General features: G+C 39.3%; 1 protein-coding gene across 2 annotated transcripts in view; it reads left to right on the top strand.

The window, feature by feature from the left end:
* Positions 1–1,120: 1,120 nt before the first annotated feature.
* The window catches only part of LOC103470240 (prune homolog 2 with BCH domain), a 38,176-nt gene continuing 18,564 nt past the window's right edge, over positions 1,121–20,732 (top strand). The window contains exons 1-6 of one of the 2 annotated variants that reach the window (XM_008418527.3): positions 1,121–1,811; positions 7,977–8,078; positions 9,085–9,287; positions 9,612–9,778; positions 11,053–11,187; positions 12,149–12,237. In XM_008418527.3, the coding sequence (XP_008416749.1) occupies positions 1,773–1,811; positions 7,977–8,078; positions 9,085–9,287; positions 9,612–9,778; positions 11,053–11,187; positions 12,149–12,237 (735 nt within the window). In that variant the 5' untranslated portion in view covers positions 1,121–1,772. Of the gene's footprint in view, positions 1,812–7,976; positions 8,079–9,084; positions 9,288–9,611; positions 9,779–11,052; positions 11,188–12,120; positions 12,238–20,732 lie in introns of those variants that run through there. The other variant, XM_008418528.2, reaches the window with a different exon arrangement.

The following is a 20,732-nucleotide window of genomic DNA, read 5'->3' as shown; positions in this document are numbered from 1 at the left end:
GGTGGTGTCAAGATGGCGGCCAAACACAGGAACCGATTCCTATATTAAAGAAGACAAAGTAGGTAAAAACAGAGCAGAAAGGGCAGCCTGACTACCATATGACAGCAAAATAATCTGACATCTTCCTCAGCTAATCGGCTCCTCTTTATGCTCCTCCTGATGAGGTTTGATGAGGTGCAGCTGTGGGAGCACACCTGCCAGTCACATCCTGCAATGAGAGGAGCCAAGGAGAGACACACACATGCAGATCTACACACAGCTCAGTGGACAGAATAAATAAGGTCACAGATGTTTAATGTTTCCATCTGAAAAATTTGCCCTTCTCATTTTAGGTGACATGTTTTGTAGATTTCATGAGTGGTTTCAATCCATCTCACATGTTTCAGGGTAAAGTACAGCCTCAACTTTTGCTTTAAATCTATTTTCCTCAAATATACTGCTCAAAAAAATAAAGGGAACACTTCAGTGTTCACTTAAATGTTAAAGTGTTCCCTTTATTTTTTTGAGCAGTGTATATTCGGATAGTCATAGTGGATTCTGTGTTGGTGAGCTGGCCATGTCCAGCCACAACAAAACATTAGCAAACCATGACACGTCCTCCTCCATGCTTCGTGGTAGGTAATGTTCTGCTTATAAAAGTTCTGTATTTGGTTTAAGAAAAAAAAAAAAAAAACATGACCTCTGTTCTGGTGTCCAGCGAAATACATTTGAGACCCAGCTGTCCAAAAAATAAACAAACCAAAAAAATAATTTCAGAAGCTCTGGTCTTTCATGCTTTAGATCAATCTGACAAATCTTAGTCTATCCGTCATGTTTTTATAAAAATGTATACATTCATATGCAACAGTAATTCTAATTTTAAGTGGAAACATTTTTAGAGCATAAAAAAGTAAAATGTATTTTCCTTTGTCAATATTGTTAAAATTGAAATATATATACACTGCTCAAAAAAATCAAAGGAAACACTTTAACATTTAAGTGAATACTGAAGTGTTCCCTTTATTTTTTTGAGCAGTATATATATATATATATATATATATATATATATATATATATATCTTAGCATGCCCAAATATGTAGGAAAAAGCTGTATATTGTGGTTTCCAAATTTTTTCATAGATGGATAGATAGATAGATGTGAGCAGTCACTTAGCGATATTTCAGATTAATTGAAGTGTTTCCAACAGCACTCCCTCAGATAGGTATATTGCAGATGTCTTGCAGTGATTGCATCTGTGGTCTGGATCATATTGCGGCATTTTTGCCCCCTGTGTACCAGAGGAGTGAAGGCACAGCTGTTGGCCGTGAAAGAGTGTCATGCGTGATGCTGGAAAGCTACAATTTCTCATTCACCACCTGAATTAATTACGTTAGTGGTCGAAGCTGAGGCGGTCAGCCAGCGGGGCAGAGCGGGTCTGAATGGGTCTCTGTGTCTTTCAGGGGTGAGACAGGGGCGCGAGCTCTTCGTACCGCAGGGAGCGCGGCTGAATCGCTTCAACCGGGGCGCGCGCCTCCGTCGGATCTCCTCTTCCTGCCGTCACACCCACCCGCGCTCGGTGTAGTGGGTTCACTCCGTGGGAGGAAAAAAGGGGGAGGACCGACAGCTCAGCGCGGCGACAAGTGCTGCAGTGCGAGCGCAGCGGGGGGACTCGGAAGCGGAGAAAATACACACACACGCACACACACACACACGCGTACACATACCAGGTTTATTCCCCCCAAACCTGGTCTATGGAGAGATCTGCTGCAGCGCCATAGCGACGCAGGCCGACATGGAGGAGTATTTGCGGAGGGTCCAGAGCAGGCTCGGGGTGAGTTGAGAGCCCTCAGCGGCGTTGATGACACCACCTTGTGGGTATAATGAATGAGATCGTGACGGGGAAGGTGCTTCTGCTGTGCTACGAGCTGCGCTCCTGTTGCACAGACAGCGAACAGCTAAGCTTTGGTCTCCCTCCCACCAACCCCCCACCGCCACAATAAGCACCTGTAGATCGCCAGTATTTGAGATGTGTTTGGTCCAAACAGAAAAAGAAAAAAGAAAAAGCATGCTGTGTTTACAGGACCACAATGGTGTGTGCATTTGAACGAGAAGCTGGTCTCTAAATCAGTGGGAAAGACATGACATCAACAAGTTTGTCCAGTGACTTTCCTGGTATCTGGCTGCTCATCAGACACTGACTCAGAATTTGCATTTGATGTTGGGCTCATTATGTTCAAAGATCCTATTTAAAAAAAAAAGCCTCATGCAAATACAGAAGAGACTGGCTGACTTCATGACCGAGCCAATGTGAACCGGTTTTGTTTTTAACCAGGCTTCATGTTTAGGGATATTTCTGTAAAGATTCAATGAACCTGCTCTGGCCATAAGGTTACAAGGCCATTAAACCTAGTCTGTCTCATTTATTTTTATTATATTTTGGCCATATTGCCATACAGTGTGTTACTCATGTACTCTCACACTAAGCGACACAAAGAAGTTGATTGTGAGAGTGCTTCCTCTAGTTTGTAAACCTGCTCAGGTGTGTATCGTTTAGGAGCAGATGAAAACACATAATGCGTTAGCTGTTTTGGTCCTTTCTTGAACCCGTAGTTATACAAACATAAATGCATCCTGTCAGGCATCAGAAAGGTTTATTATGAATACATACATTTTTGGTTTGTTTGATTTTAACCATGAAAAGACCAATCTGTTCATTTTGCTGGCTAGAGTTGGTTGATGAACATTTGACATGAAAATAATGAGTTTAAATAAGTTAAGTTGCCTTGTTTTAGGGTCAGTGTTCTGTTGTTAGCTGAGCCTTTGCTTATGTCTATAGTTCTTATACCTTCTAAAGGGTTTTCTTTCAACAACTACTCCATAAAGAAGAGTGTACAGCTAATAGTTGTCCCGTCAACAGATCCTCCCAGTTGAGGTTTTTATCTCTGCAGCTCCGTCAAAGTGACCATGGGCCTCTTGGCTGCATCTCTGGTTAATGCTCTCCTTTGCCCCGACTGTAGACCCAGTCGACAGCTGCCTCTTGATAGTCTTCCAGTTGTGCCAAACTCTTTCCATTTTAAAATAAGGAATTTATCAGTGAGATGTCCACAGATCTCAACATTATTTTTTTAAAACAAATTCTGCTTTGAACTTCTGCCTGCCCGTCTCGCCCTGAGTTTACCCTCCAGTCTGAGTTGTTTGCGTTGTCGTAACTGTGACTTAAGTCTCTTGCATGAAAGCTCTTCTCGCTGTGTTCCTTCATCTTCATCTTGCTAATGTCACTAATGTTCACTAACTAACCTTTAAGGCTTTCACAGAACAGCTTGATTTATACTGTGAATAAATTACTCACAGCTGGTTCTGTTGTCAAATTCGGTGACTTCTGAAGACAATCAGTTGCACTGAAATTTGTTTAGGACTACTGGAATAAAGAGGGATGAATGCGTTTTAATTGTAGAAAAAAATATAAAGCCACATATGTTTCAACCCCACTTCACAATTCTCCATTACTCTGCATTGTTTTTTTTTTTTACATAAAATATTTTAAAAAGTCACTGAAGTTTGTGGCTATAACGATTCCTAAAGATTTTGTGTTTTTAGGAATACACTGCATGATACATGTTTCCACCTTTCACCTAGAAGCCAGAAGTATTGAGAAGCCATCATCCATCCATGTAAACTGGAGTGTGAGTGTGTCCTTATGAAAAAGCTGCCAGGAAGGAAATTTTAAAGTGAAATCAGGAGCCTTTGTCCTCAAAGTGCTTCACATGACTACAGTAAAAGCTGCCAAAGACAAAAAGACCAAAGATGTACATTTGCAAATCAGAGCATCATGAGGTTATCTTGTGTTAAGGAGGGAAAGTGTTGAGTCTTGGAGGTTGCAGATAAGATGTAACATGTCCATTTTGTTTCTTGAACACAAAGACACCCATCCACGGATTCTTTGTCCAATCTCTTATGTCTTAAGTTTGACGATTCAGCCTTTTGCAGACCACTTATTATCTCTGTCATTCTCTGAGAGTTTCTTCACTCACTTTAAAGATGGCCGCGATCCAGAACAGCCATACCTCTAATTGGCTTGGCTCTGCGCATACTTACTGAATCCATCTCCTCTTCTGCTCAGTTCTTTGCTCCGTAGCTCACCGTCATTCAGCAAAGAGCTCAAACTGTGAGCTGAGGTTACTTACAACATCTGCATAGACTATATACTTAAAGACCCTTTTTACCTTGTATTCTTCCAGCTGTTATTTATTGTCCACTTGTGTGTCTGGGGTGCTGGAAGATTATTTCCTGTGGAAGTTTTAAAACATCATGTTATTGCTTAGACATAAAAGTTACTGCTGGATCTCAAAAGGCTTCAGATAAATCACTTTTTCAAGGTTTCCCGTGTGAAAAGGATGTGTAAAACTATTCCAAAGCCAGTCACATCCGTGGTAGCAGGTTTAGTGTTATAGTGGAAACGTGTATCTATTGACTATGAGCTACACAGCTCTCAACCCAGGGCGGCAGAGTCCATGGAGGTGGCATGAGGGAAAAGGTTAGGGTAAAATTATCCATCTGCTATTTTCCACATGGGTTTTCCACTACTTGTTTGTGCACTCCATAGGAAATGGGTGTTTATGGTGAATTTATCTATATCTTTCTATTCTTTTGTTGGTTCTGTGAGCACTGGATAAATGCTGCTTCACACTACATGTGACTGATGATGCTGATGTTGTCACTGAATCAAAGCTTATGATTTGATTCAGTATTTTGGGGATTCTAAGCTGCATTTTAAAATATAGTCCAAAATTCTAAATATTCAGGTGCTCAACTGCATAATTTAAGGTTTGTGAAACAGTTCTATTTGTGGAACCACAGAAAGTTTTAATTTTATTGCTGGACGTTATGACCAACTTAGGCTGAGATGTTGGTGCACTAGCTTGCAGCAGAAGACCGCTCTGAGAAGTAAAAATGTTCTCAGTGACGTACTTGGAAATGTCAGTTTTGTTTTAATGTAATTTTGGTTACATTGAATTTCTTTCACATGACATAATTGGGTACAATTAATAATTAATGTTTTGTTTTTAAATTGTGACAGTTACATAACACATTGTGAAGCAGGAGTAATAGTCCATTGTTTTCCAGTACTACCTGCCAGAAAAATGATCATGTTGACCACCACTGAAAAGAGAGATGGTGAATGTTGTAAAGGAGGGAGGGAGAGCACTCTGACTGAAAGATATCAGATGACTAATACATGCTCACGCGGACTCGCATACACACCAGTATTTTCCCGATGCAGTGGAACGGGCACTGGCCTTTCTCCTGCTAATGTATCACTTCCTCTTCGCTGCCTATCTAGTATTGATTTATCTTCTCTCTCTCTCCCTCTTATGAAGGAGCTGCATCGTATCTTTCTTTCACACACCTTCCCTCTACGTTCCTCTCCTAATTCTATCTTCACCTCTCCTTTAATTTGTAAATCTTTCCCAGCTCTCTTCCGGTTGTCACCAATTTGCATATTTTCACTTGTTCACCATTTATCCACTTTCCCTTTTATATGCTTCTTCTGCATATCTGATCTGCTTGGTTCATTTTCACCCCACCTCTTTTTTAATAAGCCTATTTGAAATTCTCTCTCCTCAAATCTCACCTGACTTCTTCAAATGTCACTCAGGCTGTAATTGACAGCCACTAACCTTTTCTCTGCACACTGAACGTGCACTCGTTCCCTCTTTACCACTTGTGCTTCAACTAAGCGTCAACTAATAATCAAGTGGCACATTTTCAGGGGGATGTCCAACAAACATGACTGACTTTGCTATTCTCCTTCATATCACACACAAAAGGTATGGAGTACATCATATATTGCTGTTAATTATTTTTTGAAGTGAACTAACCAAGAGTAAACAAAAAGCAAATGTTTTCATATCCTTCAACTTAAGTCTGAGTCATGATGCAGGGTTTCTCCAGACACCCTGCATAGGAAACTCATTTTAACGGCTTGTATCTGCAATCTCGTTCTTTTGGTCAATACCCAGAGCTCCAGATGATTGTTGAAGTTGGTAACTGGTAAATCGATAGCTGATTTATCAATCGCCTATTGATGTCCTGCTCATTCATGAACAGTGACGTCATCATCCTTCTTGAGCTTTTTCTAGTTTTTGTCACCTTTCACCCCAAAACTTCAAAGTGTTTATATGCAAGCCCAATGCAGACTACTAGCTCATAATTGCCAGGTCAAAAAACTATACAAGTTTTTCTCCGTTTTATTACAAGTTCCGAAAAGTGTTGCATGTTTTTGTTGTCGACTCCTTTTGTTCTTATGCCCCAAGTAAAAACCATTGCCATTGTCTTTAAAAGTTGTAATTAATCATTAGAATGTAGTTGTGTATATTTTAATCCCAGTATAAACACAAAAGGTTTTTATGATGTTTGTTGGAGAACATCAATGAACCCACATCATTTTGGAGACTGAGAAATTAAAATCCATTTATTTATAAATGACAGGGTTTTTTTTTTAAGTGCCTTACAGTACTAGAACAGATTAGACCAAGACCTAATTTACAATTATTTAAGGCTGAAGCAAGCAACAGATAGGCAGTGGAGAAAGTTGTGATGAGGTTTATAAAACAAAGAGACATGGCGGTAGCAGTTTATGCTCTGGGGATGCTTTTCTTTGGCATGGACATGGAAGCTGGTCAAAAGGCAACACTAGAAGAAAACCACTGAGAGGCTGCAAACAACTATTGGAAAAGCCCAGTCAAAGTCCAGACACTCTCCCTCTAATCTGATTGGGCTTGAGAGACCAACACCTCAAAAGACTTGCAGCTATTTTCTTAGCGTGACTGAGTGGAAGTGCATGCCACACTTCTCAGATTTCTATTTGCCATAACAAAAATCTGAGTTAAATACTGAGTTAAAGTTTGTGGTTGCAACATATAAAAATATGGAGAAGTTAAGTTGTGAGATTACTTCTGCACTACTCTGTACTGTAGACATACTTTTCTGCTACTCATGCTCACTGACCTGACAGTAATAAAACCAGCCTTTCGCAGTATTTCTTTTCACATTTTGACATCTTACAAAGCAATTAAGATTTACTTCAGATAACCGGTGAATTCATTGTTTCCACATTTCGCATTGTAATTAACGGCAAAACCTGCAGGCAGGGTTTGTGCGGGCGTTGATTCAGCTCATCTGTTTGAGAGATGAAGCTGGAAACAGAACGAGACATTTTGTCCACACTTACATACTTAAAATCGTTGGAAGTTTTTTTTTTATTGTTCAAATTGCTGACAAATGTGCTCATTCGGGATGCCTTTTAGAAACTATTTTTAGATTCCAAATTTCAGAGACTCTTTTACATTGCAACATTGTGTACAAACCTATTTGGATTATGCAGGAGGATCATTAATTATCTGCCATTTTCAGAGATAACTCCAAGAATCCCAGACAACAAATGAGGGAAGGGACTTAATTTTCTGCCTTTCTTGCGCAGAGATGAATGCCTAATCTTTTCAGTGCAGCTCTCGTTAATGTCTGTTTACTCGAAATGGGGAAATTTTGTCCTCATCGTTAAGCGTAGTCAGTGGAACTAATAGCTGCTCTGACAAGCCATGAAACTGAGAGGTAAAATAAGCTCCTGTTGCTTTGCTGTTCTAAGTGATTTTGACACCATCGCCAGCCCTGTTCAAAAGTGTTCTCTTGTCTAACCTGAACTGAGTCGTGCAGTGCCGTGGTTTCATTATTAATTCATACAGAGGGTTTCAAGATGCTACAGTCATCCAGCTGAGATGTGCTGGCTCAGTGAGTTTCCACTGATACACTGTCGTGTGTGAGAGAGGATGAGCGTTTAGATCATGCAATAATGTGCAATCACGTACAACCAGTTACTTCCTGTATTTGATTATTGAAAGCAAATATTCTGTGCTGCAGACTGATTCATCACTATTTCTGATTGATTTAAATAATATCCACAGAACGAGTAACTGAGATTCTTTGTGTGTGTTTTCAGGCAGGTCTGCCTGAGGGTCCCATCCATGCTGTTTTAGGTGGACCAGAGCCTGATGTTGATACGGTGGCTGCAACTCTGTGCTTAGCGCTGCACCTCAGCCAGGTAACTGCAGCAACAGTTAGCGCACATCTAACTTGGAAGAGTTAACAGTGATGTTTACTTCATTCCACTTTGAGAAATGTTAATGGAAAAGTATGAACAAATGTGTATAATAAAGAAAAATCAAAGTTAACATGTTAAATTTTAAACTTCCACTTAATAAAAGACAGAAAAAGTAAAAAAAAAATATATAAGAATCTTCAGAAGGAGAATGACGTCATTAGCCAAGTTGTAAAAGAGGATAAAACTTGTCCCCAAACAGAATCTTCTGTGACGTACAATGGTGGAAGAGTGAGGATGCAGGTTTGTTTTGTTTGTTCAACCTGTGCACCGTGCAGACAGTATCCCTTATAAAACCTCCGATGCATGTCTTTGACAATAAACTAATTTCAGAGAACCTTTATATAAAAAAATAAACCCCGGTTTATCTGTTTATTGCTGGTTCAGAGATGGTTTAGTAGCAGATGTCCGCTCTGGTAAACTCTCACACGACACGCATAAAACCAGACCCAACGGAAAAGTGCTGTATGCAAACTTTCTAGTTGCATATTAACTTATTCTCCATACTCAGGTCTTCTGAACTGAAATGTGAAGTCATCTGTTTGATTTTCTAAAGTTTGGCTAAAGCTGCTTTATGCAACAGGTCAACGAACCGAAACAGTAAGTTGACAACAGCGCCGCTGACGACAAAAGAGAACATGAGTGTTTTTAACAATCTAATAAAAAAATACAATTTTAACAAATTTAAATTTTTTTCTTGGCATTGAATTACTTTATATTGGGAAAATGTGAACACTATATTAACGGTCTGTTTCAATCAATTATGAGATTTATATTATTTAGTTATTTATGTCATTAATAGGTGATATAGTAAAAAGTTGTTTGGGCTGTTTTTAGGAAAGTGGGTCAGAGTGCAGGACGGCAGAACAGGGCTCCATTTATACAAGAACCACCATTGTCTCCAACTCTGCTATATTTGTTTCTCTGTGTGTGTTTCTGTGTGATCTAGAAGCAACCCTCAGGTGGAGTGTGTGTACCCTTGCTGTGCAGGAAGCAGTGCAGCACCGACTTGCCGGAGGAGACCGTCAGGTATTTGCACAGGGTGAAAATTAGTGAGAGCGCGTTGTTATGGAGGGAAGACATAGACCTAGTGAATCTTCATCACACTGGAAAGCTTTTGCTAACTCTGCTGAGAGATGGCCTGCTGGAGAGGTGAGTAAATGCAAATCACATTCACACACATTTAATTTCAACTAATTTTAATAATTAACTTAAAAGTTGAATTTTTTTCAACTTTTGCAGAGTTTGCAGTAGTCCCTTGGCATACAAATGTCTGTCTTAAAAGGCTTGCTTGTCTTTTAGAAACTTGTTTGTGTCCTCTGAGGCTTGTAAAAATATGATTTAGATGTGTATTTCAGGCCTCTGTGTGTTCATTTCATGACCCGAAGGAAAACTGCATTTGCACAAATGCCTCACAATTATGGCTTCTTCCCCTGCAGCCATCCACACCCGTATCACCCCTATTTTATCTCCTAGCTCTGAGTACCACGCTGTGGAGTCCAGTGTCCTGCGAGTGGTCCATCAGGACGGGCAGCGGGACGCAGCGGATGATGGGGCAATGTCCGCCCTGACAACAGTCGCCAGAGAGATTCTTCAAGACGCAGTGGAGCAGAGCAGAGCAGCGCTGGGGGAGCTTCTCGGAGGTGAGGGAGGAAAAGGCACCCCCTGGGGGGAGTAATGGGGCGATGAAGGAGGACACACACAAATCCCCTGACATGACTCGCTTAACACTCACCAGGAGAGATGGAGGGAAAAGCGAGAGGGGTTGGTGAGTATGGGTAAGAAAAAGCTTAGAAAGGTGCACAGAGACCCATAATGTAACTTTTCAAAGCAGTCTTAAAAAATGCTATCTTTTAGTTTTCCCCCAGCAGAACAACAAAGTGTCTACAAAAAAAAAATCCAGATATACTCAGGTCACCACTCCGAATCATTGAATTCTGGTGACTTTTGGACTTTTGCAGACTCGGTTTAGGGATAGTTCCTTCAACCCTAACTTAAATGGAACTGCACCAGCATACAAAGCCAGGTCCATAAGCAGGTGGATGAGTGGGTTTAGTGTGGAAGGACTTGGTGGGCCTGCAGAGAGTCTTGGCCTCAACCCGATGGAAGATGTTTTGGATGAATTAGAGTGGAAACTGTGAGCCAGGCCGGCTCATCCAACATCGGTGTCTGATCCCACAAATGGAACAGACTCCTAAACTATGTGTAGCTATTTCAATACCTTTATTTAAGGTATTGAAATAGATTAAACACATCAGATTGTACTTAGGTTACTGTCCTCTCAAAGACATTTAAAACGGTGGTTCTACGGTGATGCCAAAGTCTGAACTTCATTCTGTATCTCTGCTTTTTTTCAACTCATTCAGTCAGTCAGGGAAGGTGTATGGAGAGAAAGCTCACAGTAAATCGAGTAAAGCACAACATTTAAGACATGAAAGACCGATGAACAGAGCAGGAGAATAAAGTACTCTAAGTGGTCCATGTCCCATATGAATTTGTGACAAATCTTTGTACTAATCCATTGATTCTGAAATGACTCAACTCTATTCCTGAACAACAAACTCCAACCAAGACGATAAGTGTTACAGAGGTAGAGGGTATAAACTATATGTGGCTACTTTTTAATAATGGATATACTTCCATAATCATTCACACAGCTCAACATAAGCTCAACATCAATTTACAAAGACCCTGCTGCCGATGAAGCCTGATGAAGTGTACAAGTCAGAGCAGAGGTTTCCTATTGGATGAAAGCCAAGCTTGATTTCACAGAAGCTTGTTCTACAAAATAATGTCAGATTTGCAATTTGATGAACTTATTTTTTGAAGCACATTAAACTTTTTTTTGAAAACAAGAACCTCTGCTCTATTTACTGACTGAAGCCTCTTTTTGCATGTTCGTTTTGTTTGTCTCCAGATGCCTTAGAGCTCCTTAGGGAAGCTTTGTGGATCAAACAAGACTCTGGCCCAGAAGAACTGGAGGACCTACTGAGATCTTTGGAGGAGTGGGGTGATGTCACTGTTGATCAGCCCGATGAAGTGAAGCAACAAGGTGCAATTTTTAATAAGTTGGATTTTATCTGAAAAAATTAACAAAGAAAAAGATTTGAAGGAAAATTGTGATAGCTTGGATTTGGCTCACATGTTTTAATACAGCTGAAACCCTTTAAGTTCTTTACGCTGTTTAAGGTCAACAAAAAATACAAAATTATTCCTCATTCTGAATTTGTTGCCAGGAGCTTGCTTCAGTGTGACTGGACAAATTTGCTCTAATTTATGAAAGTTACTTCGTTGAACATTTCATATCACGCATGTTATCTGTAATAAATAAATAAAGTTTATACTCTCATGATAAGAAAACCAAACCGTGTTCTGCTCAGTGTGGTTCTGTAGTGAAAAACCTCCAAGCCAACTGTTCTGCAGCATAAAACTACTACATTTAAAATCTCAAAATATTGTTTTAAATGAACTAAATATGAAGAGAAACTGAACTTTGGTGCACCTAGCAAGAGTGCCAAGATGCTTTAGTTTGCTTTAGTTTGGGATTCCTGTCTCTGAAGCACTTGCAGTGTTGTTTAAGGGATGCAAACTGATGGTCTACATTTGATGAGCCACGTTTGTGGCGTTAGATTCTTCCCAATTGAATTTTAAAGGGTTTTTTTTCCATTCTTATGTGTTTATTCAGAACCTTGTAACATGTCCAGTACAAAATTGGAAAAATTATGGTTTCTATAGAGTTAAAATTTCGTTTGGGATCAGTAAAGTATTTTGAATTTGAATTCACAAATTACAATAAAAGTAGCGTAGTGTGGAAGCTGCCCGTGTAGCATGATGGCCTCTTAAGTGTTTTGAAGTTTAGATCTAGAATTGCATCATCTGTCCGGTTAACCTTTGGTTCTGGTGAGGATATTTACTCTGGTGTTTTTCTGTTTCTGTTGTGAAACTGTTTTGTATCATTTTGTGTGTGTTTTCATATAACTGTCAGTCTGTTTGTGTGTGCTGACCGGATGTAGAGTTATCGCAGCTGCTGATGATGGAACTGAAGGAGTTCACAGATGGAGAGATGACCCTCGCACTCACATCCCTGACCACAGACAAGGAGGTTCGTTCCTTATTGTTGGTACAACCTATGGGATGGATGTGTAGCTTAATTAGACTGCCTTAAAATCAATCTGTGAAATGTTTCTCTTTTTAGCATTTAAGGGGTCTTGAATGCAAACAATTTTCAGTAGCTTTCTCACAGTTAAGATTTATGTAGAATCAACACAAAAATGCATATGGGTTACTTTGCAGAACCTGATTAATCAATTTATTCAAGATTATTAACCAAGTTAATATCTACCTACTAATGATTTGATTAAGCTCAAACATATCTAAATAATAATATCTAATGTTAATGCTGTGCTGCAAACTATTATTAAAAGAGGCTGGTTTTTCTGACTGAAAGAACGTGTGAGAAATGATTTAGAAAGCTCTTGTGCTTTCTGGAAAAGTCTGGGTAAGCATGCAGTTTCATTTCATCATTTGCCAGGCTTAGTTCAGTGGAGACAAACCAAAACTGACATTAATGATTTGCAGAATTTCTTATGTTTTTCATCAACTGAAACAAAATTCAAAACATTATGAAAAGGGGAGACTTTACTTTGATTTATTGCCAAATAATGTATTTTATTTTTCATTACATTTTCGTCAAACTTATTGATTGATTTGAGTTTTCAGTAACTAAAAGAAGCCAAAGACTAATCTACACATGCTGCTTTTTTGTCTTAGATTGCTAAGAGCAGACTGACATACAAACCATCAGTATTAATTTTTACTAACAATAATGAGATCATAGGTCATAAATTGTGCTTTAAAATCTGCAATTAATGATCCACAATATAGATTTTCAAGACTTTCAAATAGTGCTAATATAGTTTTTCTCAAAATACTAAAAAATCAGTCTTTTACGACAATACCAGATTAGAAAGTCAACCTTACAAGTGTGATTTGTTGAACATACGGATAATAAATCTTTACTTTGTACATGTTTTCTGCTCAAAGGTCCAGACTGTTTAAGAAAGTGTTTAATTTTAGCCTGACAATTGAGTTTTCATACTAGGCCAGCAGTACTGGTTGTCTTAGCACAAAGATTTTAAATATGTGGATGTCGCTTCCTCTGGATCACTTATAGAACTGGGGATAAAAAGCACTTAAAGAAAGTCAATAAAGAGCAAATATGGAGGAAAACCAAAAGTAAAATTCTGAAGGAACTTTACACAAAATTAGATAAATGTAGCAAAAAAACAAACAACAAAACAATTAAAACAACTGAATCTGACATGACCATCAGTCCTGGGTCCTCTGGGAAAAGTAATGGCAGAAGATAAATTAACAGGTTAGTTAGTCTTGATGGAAAGAGACTAAATGTCAATAATTCATTAAAGGACATTTTGAAGCAAAAAACAAGTCCAGTGACCTGCAGTGACCTGGAGGAAGCAGTTCTTGTGGGTGAAAGGTAAAATCTGAAATGTTCTTCAGCACAACACATGGATATTTTTTCTGCCCGTATTGGAATTTGCTTATTATTCCCTGAGATATAAACTTTTAAAACCCAATAATTTACAATTTGCATTGGAATTTAAGTTACTACTAGAGTTATTAACTTTAATAGCTGCAGTCAAATTATTTTAATACGCCATGCTGATTAAACTGCATTTTAATACCTTCTATTTTTTCCTAGAAGCATCTAATGATTTCCTGTCTTTTAAATGATAGATGAAAGCCCAAAAAACATGCAGATAACAGATTTATTTTTCATTCATTTATCAAAAAAGTTACTTTTGGTGATTTTATTGTTTTGGTTGCATTACACCTGCTCTGCGTCACTTTTTGGAGGTGTTTTTTTTATTGCTGAGGAGCCCCTCTGAAGTTTTATTCTTCTGCATTTTGATGAGATGTAGATGGAGGCCTGAAAGCCTCACACACAGTGATGTATCACCATCCTCCCTGCTGATATTCAAAAATCCAACAAGCACACCGAAACGGGCCATCATTGTCACACACATTTGTGTAACGTTAGTGTTGACTTCTTTTCGCTGTTGCTGGCTCGCCTTGCTTCTCACACACACACACAAAACAAAGTAGGGTTTAAGCTTTTAAGTCTACCCCGTGCTTCTCTCCCTGCTACAATCTCTAATGTGTTCACTCTCCCCACCACTAAGCAAAAACGAAAAAAAAAAAAAAATCATTCATTATTTCTTTTATATTTTCCTTCTCGAAGCCCATTTTTCTCAGCGACTGCCTAGCGTGCGGTATTAGGCTATGTGTAAAATAAATGATGTCTGTAGCCGTAGGGGTATGGCTCTTCCTCCCCCAGAAAACTACCTAACGTCCAAGGAACATTAAACACCCAGATCCTCGTTTAGCGAATAAATAACCATTCATTTGAATGGCTTTGCTCATGTGTGCGCACCGGACTTTCTGTGCATATTTTACCAGTGCTGTGCCTACACGCTGTGTGTCAGGAGGGAGAGATGGAGACGGAGAACAACCAAAAGAAGGGGGGAAAGAGAGAGAGAGAGAGAAAGAGAGAGGGCCCATTAAAGACTTAATATAGAATAAATGGCCAGGGGCCTGCGTGTCGCCAGCGGACCCCAACTCCACAGCGTCATGGTGGGTTACTAATGACCTGAGATCGGGCTCCAAAATGAACTCCTCATATGCATGTCATTTGCAATGTGTATATATTTATATATTATTTTTTAATTGTATTTGAAAAGAGAGTAAAACGGTATGAGAGTCATTTATTGAGAGGGCTTAGGGAAGTTCTGCCTTAAATGATTCTTTCCAGAAAACTAAATAAATTAGATTCAATTAGTCTTTAATGGTTTATGTGCTGTGTGTTTGTCAGAGACACTTCTGTGTATGCATGCGTGTGTGTGCGTGTGTGTGTGACACAGCACTTACAGAGGACTGAGTTGGAGGTTTTGATGGCAGTGATTGCCTAGTTAGCAAAGGGAAAGATTGTGGTGTGGGATAACGATATGGACACATCGTATACACTGACTAATGTATTTTTGTTTACTGTACAAACATACATTAGTCAGCCTGGGTGCTGCTCAGCAATGGAAGTGCAAATGAAGAGCTCCAGAACCACTGCTGGAAGTAATATGTGCGAGTTGTTGTGGTGCTGTCAGAGTGACTGGTACCCGGGTTTGGCTGAAGGTGCGATCAAGTCCTGGTTAACCCAAAGCAAGGAGCTGCATTTGACCAGCTGCACAACACTTTGCACAGACCTTTGTCGAAAAAGTTCAACCCGGGCCTTGTGCGAGTTTGGCAGATGGATGCCTCTGCGAACAAAATGACGCAATTTTTGCCGTGTGTCTATGTCAATGAGAGCGCGATTTCGGCATTTTGCATTAAATGTATTTAGAGGAGGCCATGGTTCTATACTGGACAATGACGTACTGAATTGGTGGTAATCCGTTCTTTGCTTCAAGTGGAGGTCGTCACGTATCTGGGGTCTTGTTCATGAATGATGATAGGACAGAGATGAGCAAGTAAATTGGGGGTCATCTGCATTGAATCAGGCATAGCTGATGAAGAAAGAACTGAGCTAAAAGGCAAAGTTTTACTTGAACTACCTGTCTACATTTTGAGAAAAAAATTTAGTCAGAAAAAGAGGAGTAATTTAAAGTAGGCTGGCATTTGATCATAATCCCTCCCTTTACAGAGTTATGACCCTTGGTTTTCACCAGTGAGCTGGAGCGTTTCGCTTCTGGATGTCCTTCCTAGACCTAATCTGGAATAAGCAGAAGACATCTGACTGATGGAAAACTGTTACCTGGATGTCTAGGGATAAACAGCATTCCAAACTTGCAGTAATATTCTTGTCTCACCTGTATCAGGAGCTATGCATTCTCAGAAGGCTTTAAATCATGTGTATTTCTGGTACAGATTTAGATTTAATGTGCCTGGGTGCTTTTGTGGCATCACTTACACTAATTTCAACAACTTTTATGCTTCTTTTCTAAATGCAGATTAAAGTTGGACGTGGTTTTTGCAGCCTCACCTTGGCGCTGGCATCAGCTCCACACTGGTTCTATGCATTTAATCTGTTAGAGTGACTGAATGTCATAGCCCTTAATAAACATTTATGTAGGTGTGTCATTAGACAAAATGCAAATTTTTTTTAGTTTATTGCTGTCAAATTTGGTATGGGAAATAGTAAGACTTTAGGTAATGCCTTCTAGTCCATAAATACATGGTATAGCCAACCTTAAAGTGTATTATTAGAAGATAAATAGATGGGGTTTTTCAGTCTTCAAAATCATAAGTGACGATAGCGTTTACACAGATTCGGATTGTTGTGGATTAAACTTCAGGGTGTTTTTTGTTGTTTTTTTCCATAGAGAGATCTCTATCAAAAACAGTTCAGGAACAGATTCAATTCAATTTTATTTTTTATTTGTGTGTGTGCTTTTTTAAGTGTTTTGGGCCACAATTTTTAGGGGTTATATTTGACCAGACTAAGCTCTTATACTTGTGGTGGCAGCGACGCATCTATGTTTTCTTTTTAAAATAATTTACATGAGACGATAGAGGTTGAATCAGTTGACAGTGTAAAAGAAATGAAAGTTAGAAGCACAAGTTAAGTTGCTGCAAACCCCGCTTGACATGTTTTCTTGATGGTGTAAAAGGTTTTTTTATGCTCAGATAGGCAGAGTTCGAATTAATGAATGCAGATTGCAACAAAAACACAATCTTCCCACAGTCGTGTCAGAGGGTGTGTGTCGGGAGCTTTTCACAGCCCAAAAATTAGCGCTGGCAGATGAGGCTGCAGTTGGATGAAGAGTCGTCATGCTGTGGGGTTGATGAACTGTGGGAAGGACAGGAGCCCTCAGACACACACAGATTCCCGAACATGAGAATAATGTGTTTTTGCTTACATTAACATGGACGTCCAAGAATTGCAATATGTTCCCACAATTCTTTTTTTTCTTCTGTTTTTAAAGGCATTTCAGCGCCACTCATTTCGGTACTTTAGAAAACTCCTTGTAGTTTTATTTCCTACTTGGCGTCCATGCAATAATCCACTGTTTCTACAAGATACCGTAATGATCGTAATGTTGTTTGTTTTTACTGTGTGGTAAACAGAATCAATCATCTGTGGTTCTGTGTGAGTCTGACCACTGTGTGTGTATTTGTTTACCTCTCAGTATCCCAATCCGTCCATTTTCTGCCAGCTATTTAAAGAGACCAGGCTTCAGCTTTTCAAGCAGTGACTCTCAAAGATATTTTGAATATTCATCCTCAGTGGTATCAGAAAAAAAGGAGGTGTTTTAGTTGTAAAACATATTAAAAATCCTGCATCATTATCCTTCCTCTATAAAGTTACCGACTGCTTTGAGTTGGACTGATGGATCACAGTAAAAGTGATTCCATATAGTTGATGAAGTTGATTATTTTAACCTCACAAGATGTGAGAAAGTTCAATGAGTTTGATCACTTTTCCGAGTCGATGCTTCAGATTTCAGATCTTAGTTTAGCTACATGTTTCTGTAAGGCAGCATCCATTTATTTCTGAGAGGCCTGCCTCCAAAGGTGCCCTCTCTTTAAGTTGGTTTACCCAAACATCTAAAGAAAAAAATATATTTATTGTGATTTTTTTTTTTAAATCTTCTTATTGCTTTATTAACTTCAACAACAGAAATGGGGGGGGGGCGGATTAGGGGATTAAATAAACCTATAAAGTGGAAAAATCTTCCCAAATTAATAAAACTTTTATTTTTCTTAATTTTATTTATGGAAAAAATAAAATATTTTATGGATCTTCAGTCTAACAGAAACATTCACTGCTGTTTTCCGTCATTCCCAAAACTTACCTATAGATGCCAGTAAAGGACTCTTAAGTAGTAAAGTATAACTTTCTGCAGCTGCAAGCAGCCTGAAGAGGTGGATTACCTGGCTACAATGATAGACTTTGACATGCATACAAATAACAAAGTACTAAATTGTGGAATCCATGATTAGTGTAATTTGTTTTTAATCTAGGTTCTAATTGATTGGTTGCTTTATTCAAAAGACTCGTGGTCCACAAATACTTGATACACAACAACACATATAAACTGATTACTGATTATAACCAGTTTTAGCTCAATTTTAGGTCTAATTCATTTCTGTTCTTCTGTCTGAAAGGAAAGTCATATTTTGTCAGAGCCCTGAAAAGAAGTTCATCATCCTTACTGCTTATTCCACTTCTCAACTCCTTTCTGTTTCCTGAAGACAAAAGAATCATAAAATTTGAAGAGAGATTACTCTCAGCTGGGATTTCTTCCTTGTTGGTTGTCCAAAAACAACTTTTTTTTTTTCACTAATTAAACAAATTTGTTTTATTTTTGTATGGGTTAGATATGTCCTTCCCTCTATCAGCTTAGTTTTGGGTTTTATTTGGCGACGTCTCTAATGTGTTGTTTGTTCATAGTCCTCCAGCCCTTCTGTTTGTTTATGCAGGGCCATTTTTGCCCTACACCACTTGCACAAATAATTATGCTTGCTAATGAAGGGGCCCGCAGCCACGGCACTCGGTAAATGCCTTTCTGATGAGAAGCACTGGGAGACAGCAGGTGCAGGGTGGGCCTCCTAGGGACTAAGATTGAAGACCAGGAATCCAGGGTGCCCCGCCTGCCTTTCCTTTTCTCTAGATTTCTACTGGATAATACTTTAATTTCTTATTGTTTTCTGTGCAGTAAGGAAATAACTTAATAGACTGTGAGATAGACATTACTTATATACTTTGTAAATTGGGTAATGATTTAATAATTCTAATTTGGAATAAATATTTTCATATCCTTAACCTGTTTGTTCTACTTTTCTACTTACTCCAATTGTTTCTATTACAAGAAGTCCATTACGAACATTATTCCACTCCTAGATTCAAATTTATTGGCTACAATAAAACATTGCACAAAAACATATAATTTATTTAAACAAGTTTGGAGAACTGCTGCACACCACAGTCATCTCTTTGCATCCTGCATATCTTGCACTGATGTTTTGTCCTCATCATCTCATCTAAAGGAAGAAAACAAGATCTTTTGACTCCGTCTTTTCTCCCATCTTCATTCTCCCCCTGTGGCTTCCATGGGTTTTGAGGGCAAACAAATAACAAAGCAAAACATTTATAGAGTCAGTGCTTAGATCTTGGCCCCCAGATCTCTACACTTAAAGCTGAGTGAATGAAGCATGTGGAGAGGGCCCATATGAAATCGACGGAGAGACATTTGGGTTTCTGCCTGCAAACTTAAATGCCACCCTCCCCTCTTCTGTCTTCCTCTCCAAAAACTTCATAAGCAGTAATATTCTTGTGTGAGCTTGAGTGTGAACAGGAGGTGATGACTGTTAGTATGGGAGTGTGTGCGTGTGTGTTGCAAATGGTATATAGCGCACATGTGTGTGCACATTTGCATGTGTGCGTGTGTTTGAGCAGGGTGGTGTCAGCTCGCTCCTTGCCACCCCATTTACTGTAGCTGTACCGCTGTGATCACAGACAGATGTATAAATCAAACCTCGCTTGATGGATTCATCAGGGTGGCGAAACGATCGCCTGAGAAGAACTCGCAACTCTCTTAGCATTCCGTGTTCTGACGGAAAGGGTATGCAAAGAGCCTAAATGGATGAACGCTTGATTAATTCTTTGCCAGAGATGTTGGCGACAGCAGGAAATGTGTTTTTGCTTTGACTGTGTTTGCACGGGAATTTACGCACGCAGGGTGTGAGTTATGAGGCCTGAGTTTCGTACCTAAGGCTATTGTGCATAATGACGGCAGGTTGAGAGAGCTGCACGCAGCCGCTAAAGACTTGCCACCTGTGGAGTGGAGGCAACCAATGAGAACGGGAGGAAGTGCGTGTGTGTGTGGGAGTGTGTGTATGCGTGATGTTGTGTGCGTTGAGATCCATGTGGGAGAAAAGATGAAGCCGGATATGAAGGATATGAACAGGCAAAGTGTGACAGAGAGACAGGTTGGCAGGTATAATCTCATTTATGCCGAAGATCTGATAAATGGACAAATCAATAAGTTTATATTCAAATAGGAAAACAGCTCAGGCATCCTGTCATGACGTAACCTTTACACTGTCCATCGTGGACACCATGCCAGTGCTTTTGCCTTCAGACCTGACTTAATTATTTATATCCTAGATTCAACACCCCTGAGAGATTTGGGCCAATAATGTCTTGAAAGCATCACACAGTTGCTGCAGATTTGTCAGCTTCACATCGATGATGCAAATCTGCCAAAAATGCTCCATCAAATAGAGATCTGGTGACTGTGGAGGTCGCTGACATTCAGTGAACTTATTGTGTTCAAGAAACAAGTTTGAGGGGACTAGAGGTGCATCATCCTGCTGGAATAAATCATCAGAAGATGAGTATGCTCACCGTAGTATTAAAAGGACTAACTCCCTTTTGTTAAAAATTAACAGAATTTTAATCGAGAACTATTTTCAGTAAATGTGTAAGAAACAGGTAGTGCACTAACATTTAGTGAGGATGAAAGTTTGTGCTACTCTTATAATTGTATTTGTAACAAGACTTTACTGGGCATCTTTTGATGT

The sequence above is a fragment of the Poecilia reticulata genome, chromosome 9 (genome assembly GCF_904066995.2).
Source record: "Poecilia reticulata chromosome 9, P_reticulata-male-v2, whole genome shotgun sequence".
Taxonomy (NCBI): domain Eukaryota; kingdom Metazoa; phylum Chordata; class Actinopteri; order Cyprinodontiformes; family Poeciliidae; genus Poecilia; species Poecilia reticulata.
Note: the sequence above shows the minus strand (reverse complement) of the source record. Positions and strands in the feature narration are given on the sequence as shown.